At 45.2% G+C, this 13,431-nt stretch overlaps 1 protein-coding gene across 2 annotated transcripts in view; it reads left to right on the top strand.

The window, feature by feature from the left end:
• CSNK2B (casein kinase 2 beta) overlaps positions 1-12,881 on the top strand; it is a 59,280-nt gene extending 46,399 nt beyond the window's left edge. For both annotated transcript variants that reach the window (XM_033915367.1, XM_033915368.1), the window contains exons 5-7: positions 9,963-10,038; positions 10,547-10,736; positions 12,490-12,881. In XM_033915367.1, the coding sequence (XP_033771258.1) occupies positions 9,963-10,038; positions 10,547-10,736; positions 12,490-12,580 (357 nt within the window). In that variant the 3' untranslated portion in view covers positions 12,581-12,881. The remainder of the gene's footprint in view (positions 1-9,962; positions 10,039-10,546; positions 10,737-12,489) is intronic.
• Positions 12,882-13,431: the final 550 nt, after the last annotated feature.

The raw sequence follows: 13,431 nt of genomic DNA, 5'->3' as shown, positions 1-13,431 counted from the left end.
AAAGTAGTCTCGGAGTTTCATCTCAACTAATCCATTGTACTTCCAGTGTTTTTTCCAAAGCCTCATTCTCATCCTGGAGAATCAGCTCTTCATACTCTGGACTGTAAGCGTGCTTTGGCTTTCTATTTGGAACGCACCAAACCACACATAACTGCTCCTCAACTTTTTGTCTCCTTTGATCCGAACAAGTTGGGGCGTCCTATCTCTAAGCGTACCATCTCCAATTGAATGGCTGCTTGTATCTCATTCTGCTATGCCCAGGCTGGATTACCCCTTCACAGTAAAGTCACAGCCCATAAGGTCAGAGCAATGGCAGCTTCTGTTGCTTTCCTCAGATCTACACCTATTGAGGAAATTTGTAAAGCTGCTACTTGGTCCTCGGTTCATACCTTCACTTCTCATTATTGTCTGGATTCTTTCTCCAGACAGGATGGACAGTTTGGCCAAACAGTATTGCAAAATTTATTCTCCTAAGTTGCCAACTCTCCCACCATCCCATTTTGGTTAGCTTGGAGGTCACCCACTTGTGAGAATACCTGCCTGCTTGTCCTGGGATAAAGCAAAGTTACTTACCGTAACAGGTGTTATCCAGGGACAGCAGGCAGCTATTCTCACATCCCACCCTCCTCCCCTGGGTTGGCTTCTCTGCTAGCTATCTGAACTGAGGAGACGCGCCCGATGGGTAGCAAAGTCCATGACAAAGCTATATCCTATGGACGCTGAATTCCAACATCTTTTCATCTTGCCTAAGATGGATTCCCTGGTGGCGCAAGTTACCAAATGTACATCCCTTCCCAGCAAAGGGGAAGCTGTGTTAAAAGGACACGCAGAATTGCAGGCTGCGGCATTGGGATTAAAGGCAGAGGCGGTGTCCTTCATTGTGTGGGCATACCACTTGAAGTTACGGCAGAACCCTGGCTTCTAAAGTGACTGAACAAATTGCTTTTCAAGGGTCAGTTGCACTTTGGTAAAGGGTTGGACAATCTAATGGCTAGCATACAGGATTGCAAACCCAAGTCTTTACCAGACATCAGATCAAAGGCCCCTAGGGCTCTAGGCAGTTTCATCGGTACTCAGCAGGACTTTGGCCAGAGATCTTTCCGGAACCTGAGGCAGAGACTTGGGGAGGAGCTATATATCCACCTATATAAATGAGCTAAATAGCTACACCTGTCTATTAAATTGTATCAGCACATGCACTGAAAAAATGGGAGAGAGAGACCTTAGTTATGCTTCATGGATCTAAAATACTCCCATTATCCTTCAAACATTCTTCTTTCCAATAGATTCAATAGTCTTTTCAATGATTCAGTAGTTCAAGGTGCAAAGTACAGGTGAGCTGTCGGCTCCTAAGTGCTCCCTCAGCCTCCCGCTCTTTTCTATGCATCAGGATATTCGGGATATTGTGCTTGCACAGTGGAAAGTGCCGGAGTCACACACTCTATGGCTCACCTGTATCTTATCCCGGAGAGGGATAGGGATGCCTTCAAGTAGCCAGTGGTGGACGCGGTGGTTTTGGCCATCGCGAAATGACAAATGGTGCCGGGTGAGGGCCTGCAACGTATGATCTGTTGCGGACATCAGCCAAGTCCATGGCTCTCGGGGTGGCCACTCGTCATACCCAGTGGCTCTGGACTTGGTCAGCAGATGCGGCATCTAAGGCTAAGCTGACAAAATTTCCCTTTAGGGGGTCAAGCACTGGTTGTCGGGTAGATTGCAGAGGGTCGGAGTGAAGGGCCAATATTCTGACTGGCGGGGAGTCACAAGCGGTGTGCCACAGGGATCGGTGCTGGGGCCGTTACTCTTCAACATATTTATCAATGACCTGGAAAAGGAGGCAAAGTGCGAGGTTATAAAATTTGCAGACGATACCAAACTGTGCGGCAGAGTTAGGTCCAGGGAGGAGTGTGAGGACCTGCAAAGGGACCTGGATAAGCTGGAAGACTGGGCAAACAAATGGCAAATGCGCTTTAACGTGGAAAAATGCAAGGTCATGCATATAGGGAAAAAGAACCCGTTGTTCAACTACAAATTGGGGGGGGGGGCATTGTTGGGAGACAGCAGACTTGAGAGAGACTTGGGTGTGCTGGTGGATGCATCACTGAAGCCATCTGCACAGTGCGCAGCAGCCTCGAAAAAAGCCAACAGGATGCTGGGCATCATAAAGAGGGGCATAACAACCAGGACGCGGGAAGTCATCATGCCATTGTATCAAGCGATGGTGCGTCCACATCTGGAATACTGCGTTCAGTATTGGTCGCTGCACCTCAAGAAGGACATGGCGGTACTTGAGAGAGTCCAAAGGAGAGCAATGAAACTGGTAAAAGGGCTGGAACACTGCCCATACGCCGAGAGGTTGGATAGGCTGGGGCTCTTCTCTCTGGAAAAAAGGAGGCTCAGGGGAGATATGATAGAGACCTTCAAGATCATGAGGGGCATAGAGAGGGTGGATAGGGACAGATTCTTCAGACTGAAGGGGACAACAAGTACGAAAGGGCATTCGGAGAAAATGAAGGGAGATAGGTTCAAAACAAATGCAAGGAAGTTTTTTTTTTCACCCAAAGAGTCGTGGACACTTGGAATGCGCTACCGGAGGAAGTGATCAGGCAGAGTACGGTACAGGGATTCAAACAGGGATTGGACGGATTCCTGAGGGATAAAGGGATCGTGGGATACTGAGGGAGGAGCTGGGATGTAACACAAGTATAGAAAGCTAACCAGGTAATAAGTATAGAAACCCAACCAGGTCGTGCATGTGCAAGACCGGAGGGTTAGGACTTCGATGGGAAGATAGGACTTCAATGAGAAACCAAGGTGGCAAGGGAGCCCCTTCTGGTGATTCAGACAGGTCGTGACCTGTTTGGGCCGCCGCGGGAGCGGACTGCCGGGCAGAATGGACCTATGGTCTGACCCGGCGGAGGCACTGCTTATGTTCTTATGGGTCTTTCTTGTTTTGCGAGGATTTGGATAAGTTGGTTCAGATCTTAACAGACTTTAAGGTGCCCAGTCTTTCTGAAGATGAAGACCACGGAGTCATCTGGTGGTGCAGGAGGCAGCTCTGCTCATGGTTTGGGCAGAGACTCATCTTCTTAACATCTCGGCTTCCCATAGCGGGAGTGGACAATGTCCACGCGGTTGTCACGTGCTAGATCCCAGAGAGTGGTGTCTCGGTCCTACAGCTTTCGAGTTGATTGTGCAGACTTGCGATCACCCAGTCCTGGACCTGATAGTTGGCGCCGGGATATTCAGACCGAGGGGCTGGATGCTCTGGTACAGCCTTGGCCAGTGGAAGGCTTCCTGTACGTGTTTCCTCCATGGCCGATGGTAGGCAGAGGTGTTCTGTTTTTGGGGTTGTTTTTTTTTTTTTTTTTGCATTGCTCAGCACCCAGGCTGTATGATCCTGGTGGCTCTGGACTGGCCCAGGTGCCTGTGGTATGTTGATCTGGTTCGTCATCTCGTGGTAGATCCTCTCCCACTGTCCCGCTTGCCCGATCTTGTGACTCAGGGTCCCATTCCAATGTTCAATCTGGGTCCCTTTTGTCTACGGCTTGGCTCTTGAGAGTGTGCACCTAGGTAAAAAAAGGTTATTCAGATAAAGTGATCTCCGCTCTCTTGGGGTCCCAGAGGCTTTCCAGTTCTCGAGCTTATGTGCGTGTTTGGCGTAGTTTTGAGGAGTGGTGTTCTCCATGTGGGGTGGTTTTATTTCGTGTCTCTTTGCCTTACATCTTGGAGTTCTTGCAGGGTGGCCTGGCCTAGCCTTCACTCCGGATTCAACTTGCAGCTTTGTATGTGTTTTGCGGTTTGCTGCAGGGTGTCTTTTCCGGACGTGGTTCACTTTTTGAGGACGGCCAAATTGCTTCGGCCTCCAGTGCGACCTTAGGTTCCAGCCTGGGATCTCAATCTGGTTCTGTCCGTACTCTTGTGCCCTCCCTTTGAGCCCCTGAGTTCCTGCTTGTTGAAGGACCTTACACTCGAGGGGGATTTTCTGGTGCCATTACTTCTGCGAGATGTGTTTCTGAGTTGCAGGCTTTCTCTTGTATGCCTCCCTTCCTGGAGTTTTCTAGGGAGCATGTTGTGCTGCAGCCTGTCCTTTCTTTCTACCAAAGGTGATCTCCTCTTTTCATGTCAATCACTCCCTGGTCCTCCCGGTCTTGGGTAGTCGGGAGGGCTCTTCGGAGCAAAGGCAGTTGAGCAAGTTTGATATCTATTGGGTTCTTCGCTCTTATGTTAAGTCGATCCAGGAATTCTGGAAATCGGATCATATTTTTGTCCTTTTAGCTGGTCCTCGTAAAGGGGGGGGGGTGCTTCCAAGGCTACCATTGTGCGCTGAATCAAGGAGACAATCGTTTCCACATACCTTCTTCAGAAGAACCCTGTTCCGGAATTTCTCAAGGCTCATTCCACTCAGGGTCAGGCAGCTTCTTGGGCTGAGTCTTCTCTTGTGCCTCTAGTGGATATCTGTAAAGCTGCAGTTTGGTCTTCTCTCCATTCCTTTGTGCGACACTACCGTGTGGACGTTCAGGCACATTGGGACACAGTGTTCGGTGAGTGTGTTCTGCTGGCGGCCCTTCGGGGGTTCCATCCATGATGGGTACTGCTTTGGTACGTCCCATCAGTGAACTGGGGAGTTGCTAAAGAAGGAGAAATTAGGTTCTTATCTACTATTTTTTTTTCTTTGAGACTCTCCAGACCGGCCCAGTCCCCACCCTGTCTGTTCTTTTGGGATTCACCTGAAGAGTGTGGGTTTTTTTTCTGCAGGTTCTAGTATTTTTCTAGGGTCAGGGAGATTAAAAAGATCAGCGGCTTTGGCTCAGTTGTCGAGATGTGGGGACATTTGCTGAAGAGGCTTTTTCTATGCAATTTCCAACAGTATTGTTCTATGTTAGTTGTTACTCCTGTTACTGTTATACTTAGTACTTCTTAGTTCTGCTTGGCTATTCGGCAGACTGAATATATTAGGGGGAAGCATAGCTACCTGTACTACAGCCAAAAGGTTTTGTCTCAGTCGGTAAACTGGGCCGATCTGGAGAATCTGAAAGAAAGAAAATAAGCAGGTCAGAACCTAATTTCTCCTTTTGAGGCTTCGGTGCCCTGAGACCCCTTATTTGGGGGGGATTCTCTGATTGGGAAAGGATTCAGGTTCTGCGGAGCCGGACTGCAACTTGCAGGGTAACTCTCAGGTGGACCTTTGGAACAAGCCTGCTGTATGCTGGTTCAGGGTCCATTCCCCTGGGAGCCAGACCGCCTTCTGAATTTTTCAGAGGCTTGAGCACAGATTGTGGGCTCCCTGTGTAAGCAGTCGGTCCAACTGGCAGCCCGATAATGTCTTGGTTTGTTGCCATTTTGTTGGAAGTTTTGAGGCAGAAAGTCCTTTCCATTTTCACAGGCTGCAGGGAAGGCTGACAGGCAAGCACCTTTACAGAACTGTAAGTACAGCCCCATTATTTCCTAAGGAAAAATCAGAGAGGGGGAGTAATGTCAAAATAATCTCATTTTTGAGGGTTTCTGGGATTAGGGTTTAATTGGGTCCTTCAACTCCAAAACCCCTATTTCAGTGTGTTTTTTGTTTTTTCTAAAAAGCACCCATGGGCCCGTTTGTGGTGCAAAATTTTTTTTTTTTTTAAAGCCTATATCCTCCTCAACACCCTTTGATTTTTACTAAAAATCAACAGAGATGGACTCTCTAGGGTGTTTGGACACCATTTCATGTCAAATTTGCGCCAGATTGCCAGGGGAGGAACAACCATGTACAGCATGCCATGGCGCATGTGAAGGAGGGGCAGGAGCCTCGAACTTAGCACCATCCGTGTCGTCCTGCGCTGGGTAACTGCTGTGGGTCCAGGAGAAGGGAAAAATGTCCCGCCTGGACCCTGAATTCAGCGAAGGTGCAAAGTGTAGATGTGGAGTCCGTAGAACCCACAAAAGCCCAGTCCGAGCTCTTGCAGGGCTCCTTTCTCTCGGCTTTTCTTCAGAATTTGTAAATCTCATGTGGAGAGCTTTTTTAACAGGCCCGGGACATATTGCACATTCATAAAGCACGTCGCCGTTAGTTCAAGCAACGTTACCACTTCTAGAGCCCTCTTTGTCGAAGAACAAGCTGGCCTCCAGTCTCAGCGGCAACTTGGAGCCAAACTGGCAGGATTGGAGATAAGACTCCATGCCTTTATTGTTCCAGGGCTTGGAGGCTGTCCTAGAGGATTCTGGTTCCCTGTTAGTGTCCAACAGCCAAGATGCATTTCTGACCGCTCGATAAATGTAAAAACACCATAAGCATATGAACTTTCTCTCCCTTTTTTAGAAACATTTGATTTAATTGAGTAAATTTTTTTTCTCTCTTCTCTTGGTGTTGTCTACTCGACCAGGGTGACGACCCTTTTGCACGTTGGCTGTTCTAGTTGGTTTCTATCCACCATTTTATAAAGGATGCGATAAGAAATTGAATCTGGAGGCACAGCCTTCCACTTCCTCATGCACAGTAATGAGCGACTCCAGTGCTCAGACCTCCTTTCTCATGCATCCAGACATCACTGCTTTAATTACTGAATAGTAGGAGACACACCAGAGGGCTCCCTCAGGGTGGCAAAAGCTATGTCCAGGCTCTTCCCGATGGTGCCGGAGTTCTCAAAGCTGTTTAATCAGCCGAAAGTGGATTCTGCAGTGGCTGAGGTCACCAAACGCATGAATCTTCGAGTGATGGATGAGTAATGTTAAAGGATGCTCAAGATTGCAAGGTGGACATGGTTCTAAAGAGAGTTTAAATCGCTGGCTTTGGGAATCAAAGCGTCGGCATTCTTTGTAGCATGGGCCTGTTGCACCAGACTGAGACAGACCCTCTCTGTGGAAAGAGGACATCTGCCCCAAGATGCAGCTGGAAGGAATAGATTATGTGGCAGATGCCCTGTATGATATCAGGGTTATGAGTAAGGTGTCTCTGTATGCGATCTTGGCCCGCAGGATGCTCTGGATCAGGCAGTGGGCGGGCAATCCTGTCTTCAAGGTCAATTTAAGCTGACTATCCTTCAATGGGCAGTGTGGTGGATCGCCCTAAGTCCCTGCCAGACAGCAGACTTTGCCACCCCCCTGGAGGAAGTAGAGGTAATATTTGTTCCTCTCGCCAGTCTCACCAATGTAATGCAAGTTCCTCCACTCAGAAATCTTACCAGGGCTACACACAATTTGACAGTTCCAGATGTCAGCAACCCTGAGGGTTCCTTATCAACCCAACCTCTAAAAAGTCCCAGTGACACCAGGTTGGCAGCCAAGTCTCCACATATTTTGGGGGGGGGGAGACTGTTTGCATTTTGGAGAGAATGGAAACAGATTTCGTTGGACCAGTGGGTGTTAGACCACATCCAAGAGGGTTACAGGATCGAGTTTTATCATCCTCCAGCTGATTTGTTTCTAGATTCTCCAGCTGGACGTCCAGGAAAAGAGGCCAAGGTCCTTGCAACAGTTCAGAGGCTGTTGGACATTTGAGCCATAGAACTGGTACCCGAAGAAGAATTGGGCAGATACTCTATACCCTTCATTGTGCCCAAGAAAGGCACAGAAGACTGGAGGATGATTTTGGATCTCAAGGCCATCAAAGCGTCTCTTAAGGGTCCCACGTTTCCACATAGAAACAGCCCGTTGTCATTGCAGTGGTGGCTCCAGGGGAGTTTCTTGCCTCTCTAAATCTGATGGGAGGCATGCCTGCATATTCCCATATTTTTGGGCCACAGAAAATATCTGAGGTTTCATGTACTTCAGAAACATTGTTTGCGGCTCTCCCATTTGAGTTGGCAACAGCCCCCTACACTTTCACCAAGGTAATGGTTATGGTTGTGGCCTCCACTACATCATCCTTTTCCATCTTGGAATCTTACATCATTCTAAAGGGTCTCACTACAGCTCTGTATGAGCCCCTGCAGGAGGCATCCAATAAAGCAATGTATGAGCCACTGCAGGAGGCATCCATCTTGGATATCGCAGTGAAGACTGTGTTCTGGTGGCGATCGTCTCAGATGAATATCGGAGTTGCAAGCTCTCCTGCAGAGAGCCCTTTTTCAGGATCATGGAGGCCGGAGTAACTCTGTATTGTCCCTTCTTTCCTTCTAAAGGTTGTATCCAATTTCCACATCAACCAAGAGGTTTGTCTGCCTGCTTTTCAACCCACAGGCTCGGGTAAGAAGGATGGGATTTTACAGAAATTAGATGTGCGAAGAGTTTTACTTCTCTACCTGGAAAAGACCAATGATTTTCATGTTTCAGACCATCTGTTAGTGTTAACCAGCCAGTCCCAGATGGGGCAGACCGGCAACCAAGGCTTCTTTAGCCAGATATATTTGTATGGCCATTTTGTCGGCATATGTCGTCTATGGCAAGCAATTATGTTATGTTATATTATGTCTTTTCTGTAACTCTTTTGTAACTTCTTCACCTGCAGCACAAATTATATTATATATATTCAGTCTCTAGGCAGTGTTCATTTTTTGATTGTGTGGACTTTCGGACTGCATCCAGGCATTGTATTGCCGGTTGCTAAACTCTTCATAAGTCCAATCTTTATTGAAATATAATTTATAAAATGTAAGGCTTCTGAAAGAAGTATTTGTATATTTTTGTCAATTTTATCTTATTAAACTTTTAAACTTATAAATCTTTCTCTCTAATGTTATTAATAGAAGAACTTCACTTAGCTTAGTGGTGATCAGTTCTTCTTTCACCCCTCCCGACATGCATGTTTCAACAAGGAAATTTTTCTTCAGGGTCGAGGTAAACGTACGTGGGAGCTAGTTTCTCTTAAGGTGCACTCGACCAGGAATGTCGCATTTTCATGGGCAGAGTCTTGGGCAGTTCCTCCTGCAGAGATTTGTAGAGCAATTGCTTGGTCTATTCTTCATACCTTTATGAAGTTTTACAGAGTAGACATGGCGGCTCGAGAGAATGCTGCCTTTGGGTCCTCAGTCTCGCAGGCAAGCTCTTCTGTCCCTCCTTTAACGTCAGCCATTGCTTTGTTATGTCGCCTAACATATGGACTCTGTGTAAATTTAACAGAACGAAAGATTAGGTTCTTACCTAGATAATCTTTCTGTTAATCTTCACAGGAGTCCATACGGCCCGTCCTCAGTATATCGTGATTCGCATGCTTTCTGCCTTGGATATTTTTTAATTCCAGAACTAGAGCTCTTCTATCAGTCAGATGGCTAAATATAAAGAAATCCTATATAAGTATGTGACTTGTTGAGCTTCTGGCTCCATTGATGTTAGTGCTTGTTGCAAACAACAGATTGGTTCATCATTGCTGCTATGTTTTAAATGCTTGTTAATCATTGTAGAGCAGAACAGATATGTATGATGTTTGTGGAGAAGTTCCCCATACCCATTCTTCTCTGTATTCTATTCCAGTTGAGATTGATTGCTTTGGAAGGAACTGAAGGGGGCACTCCACTGGGAATGAGGGAGGTACAGAAAGTTGTGGGTGACACACTTCTGCAAAGCTAGTTCACAACTGGGGGGTTGATCATCTAACATGCGGACTTCTGTAAAGATTATCCAGATAAGAACCTAATCTTTCACTAATGGCTCCAAATACTCTATTTGCAGACTCTTTCGGGCACAAATAAATCGAGGGTCAATATAACTGGTGAAATTGGAGAGCTAACTCTAATGTTTGATCCAACTGAGCCACAGGATGCTGGGCTTGATGGATCTTCAGTCTGCCCCAGTATGGCTATTCTTATGTTATTAACCATTAGCAAAAATACTGACTAACCATAGACACGCATATGTTCAACTGGCAACCCCATTGTGCAGGAAAATGGAGAAAGAGAGGGAAAGAATTAGTTGATGGCAGCAGAAGGAGGAGGGCTCATATTCACCTTATGCAGATTACAGATGATTATGGGGTGAGCAAGTATAGCTGTTGAAAGGTGTCTTGTTTTTCCTGTTTTCCAACTGACTTTTCTTCTTTTCCTTACCAGCTCGAGAAATACCAGCAAGGAGACTTTGGGTACTGTCCCCGGGTTTACTGCGAGAACCAACCGATGCTCCCCATTGGTAAGTTTGCTAACCTAGAGAATGACGGGGACAAATTTTCCCCATCCCTGCAGGATCTTTTTATCCCTGTGAACTCTGTCTCTTTCTGCACAAACCTTGAACACTTTAACCTCAGAAGCCTCAAACAGTTATGATTTTAAGGCAGAGCTTGCAAGAATAGGACAGGGAAAGAACTCGCAGGGTTGAGATGGGGATATTGAGATTCTGCTGGGACAGATTTGTCCCTGTGTCATTCTCCGCTAACATCCCAGCAGCCACAGAGCAAATGAAGGTGCGGATAACTGTTATGTACAGGTCTTCAACTGGATTCACCTTACTTTGTAAATATGGGACAGCTGTGAGAACCAAAAGAAATTTAGGAAACAAATATTGACTGGCCACATTATTTCTTTGTCCTTTAGTTGTAAGTCCCTGGTTCTGGTAGTAGTTTGTGAGTTATGGGTCACCTGTGCTTTCCCTATTCTGCTGCTGATTCTATGCATTTCATCTGCCCTTCTCCCTCCTCTAGGATTATCTGACATTCCTGGAGAAGCCATGGTGAAACTTTACTGCCCCAAATGCATGGATGTATACACCCCCAAGTCTTCCCGGCATCACCATACAGATGGTGCATACTTTGGCACTGGCTTCCCTCACATGCTTTTCATGGTGCACCCCGAGTATAGGCCCAAGCGACCAGCCAATCAGTTTGTGCCCAGGTAAAAGCCATCCAGTTGATTTTTTCACTAGATGAGTCTGTCTGCTGTACCGTTTTGATAAGCTGCATGGTATTATTTTATACTATGGATAAACATCTGCTCTCCTCAGTGTTCCAATGCACAGTTCAGGCTGTGTTTATTTCATTTTCTTAACTATAAAGCTAATAAGGCCTAAGGCAGTATGAAATATTTTGGGGTAGATTTTCAATAACCAAAAACCATAATCTCAGTTATCTTCCAATACATACCATCCCGATATTGAGACTCAAAGTGCCTGCAGTTGTTTGAAGATTACATGGTTTTGTAGATAAAAAGAACATGAACAAGATAAAATAACCAGCCACGTATCTATAAATAGTCCAATTTCTCAGCGGCACAATGCAAAAATAGCAGAGCAGATAAGTGACTGGTTATTTTGTTTATCTTGTAATATTGGGCTGAAGAATTGAATTGGTAATGGAGTTTTTCTGACCTAGGATGCGTTTCCTGCCTCAATTTTAAATTTGAAGCAGGAAAGTCCGTGGGATATTAGTGTATTCTATATCCATGGGGACACAGGTCTTTTCTCCATTTATCTAGTTTATATTTATACACTGTCCTTTCATTGGCACTTTTTGATGAATGAGTTTTAGTGATTTAATTCACTTTTAAAATTGTGTCAGAGGAAGGCACACACGCTTACTGTGCATCTACATTTGTTTAAATTAGTTATGGACATACTATTCTACTTATGAGAGGGGTACAACATAATGAAAGTCTAAAATAAGGAGTTATAACTGTCGTAGCATTCCAGAAATTGTCCCTATTTCATTGCAACTGCCTAAAAACACATGCACTCGCATGCAAAGGGTTGGGAAAAATTGCATGTTTACCTCACTTGTTTAACATTACATTCAGACAAATCTTCACCCGTCTCCAAAGTACTCCTGGAACAGTTTTTAATGCATGGATTAAGCATATTCTTCTGGACAGCTGAAAATCCACATCTGTAGATCAACTAGTCTATTCATGCAACTCCTTTTTGGCAATTTGTGGAGCCCTTTGTGCTTGACTGTGTCTGTTTTTCATTTGCCCTTGTTCAATGACATAAGCTTTTTACATCAGGTGTTTGCAAGGAAAGGGCTGTAAACACTGTATTGGCAGTGGGGTTAGCAAGAACTGTACACAACATTGACCCAACCAAAGTGAAGCAGCATGTACTACAGTAGTAAAGTGATGTTTATAGTGTAGCCTGGGAGTGTGACTACAAATGTTGTGATAGAATTCTTTTGGGTTTCAGGCCTTAGTGGCACGCTTACCTGGCACAAGTTTGAGCAGCATCGACATTAGCACAGGCTGCATCTTCATCTAACAGGGTTGATTGATGTCAAGAAACGGGAATTGACAAGGAGGAATTGGGGAACCACAGAAGTGCTAGAAGCATTAATGGCAAACACTGCATGGAATAAGCTAAAGATAATATCAGGTCTTAAAGTACCAGGGTTTGCTTTCTGCACAGGAGCTAATGGGGGAGGAAGGGATATATCAACCAGACAGATACAGCACCACATACAAAGAGCTTAGTTTAAAGAATGCCTTTTGCAAATTTTATGTGCTCCTTGGATTGCAACTTTCCAATCGCCTTTAACCTGTGTGGATCACACTTTTGAAACTGTACCTATTTAATTCTGTTGCATTCAGTTTTATACTGAGGATATCTGGTTCTTCTCTTGTTATTAATTGTCATCTTTTCATTGTGTTGGCTTTTTTTTAGATTATATGGATTCAAGATCCATCCAATGGCCTACCAGTTACAGCTGCAAGCAGCAAGCAACTTCAAGAGCCCTGTCAAAACCATCCGCTGATCTGCAGCCAGGCTGCATGAAATGCCCCCCCAACATATACCTTTCTCCACTTCCAGATGCCAAGTGACCCGCTCCACAGCTATTTTCAAGACAGAAAACCAAGATTGAAGGGCTGTCCTTAATTTTTATTTTCTTCAGTCTTTCCATATTCTCCCTGCCCTGACAGGACACTTTCTGTAGAATCTTTTTCTGATCTTCCCTTCTCCAGCCTGCCCTCTCCTATATGAAAGTCTATGACTCAGATGCGTTTTCAGTCTGTGTTTAAATTAATTAATTAAATATTTCGGTATTCTCAGAATGATCACCATTGATTTTCTTTCTAGAGGAGTTTTGAGAACAACATTTTTTTATTTTTATTTTACTAGCATATGCTATTTTATGGTTAAATGACAAGATGCAATGGAACAGAATGGAGTTATATATTTTTTCTGGGATGCTTTTTTGTAGGCCGCCAAAGTAGCATATGGCCTGTGCTAAATACTTTGGAAAAGAGCTGTATTCTCTTGAAGAAATGAAGAAAAAGGGAGAGATGCAAACATTCAAATATGTAGCAGGCTTCAGTAAGGCACTTGAAGGCATTACATAGAATAAAACGTTCATGGATAGGGAGCTCATACGAAACTGAATGGAGGAAGGTCAAAATAATTGCATGAAAATATTCCAGCAAGAGCGATGGAATCCTTCAAATAGGATAAGAGCGAAAACTGCCTGTGTGAAATAATTAAATTTCTCCAAGGGCAAGCAAGCTCTCATTCTCATAGCTGGGTGATGTCGTCCAATGGAGCCTGGTATGGTCACTTGCTTCCAAGTTGTTAAAAGTTTTTTTAGCAGCGTGGCACTGTGCATGTGTG

The sequence above is a fragment of the Geotrypetes seraphini genome, chromosome 12 (assembly GCF_902459505.1).
Source record: "Geotrypetes seraphini chromosome 12, aGeoSer1.1, whole genome shotgun sequence".
In the NCBI taxonomy this organism is placed as follows: Eukaryota; Metazoa; Chordata; class Amphibia; order Gymnophiona; family Dermophiidae; genus Geotrypetes; species Geotrypetes seraphini.
The sequence above is the reverse complement of the archived record's forward strand: the minus strand, read 5'-3'. Positions and strand labels throughout refer to the sequence as shown.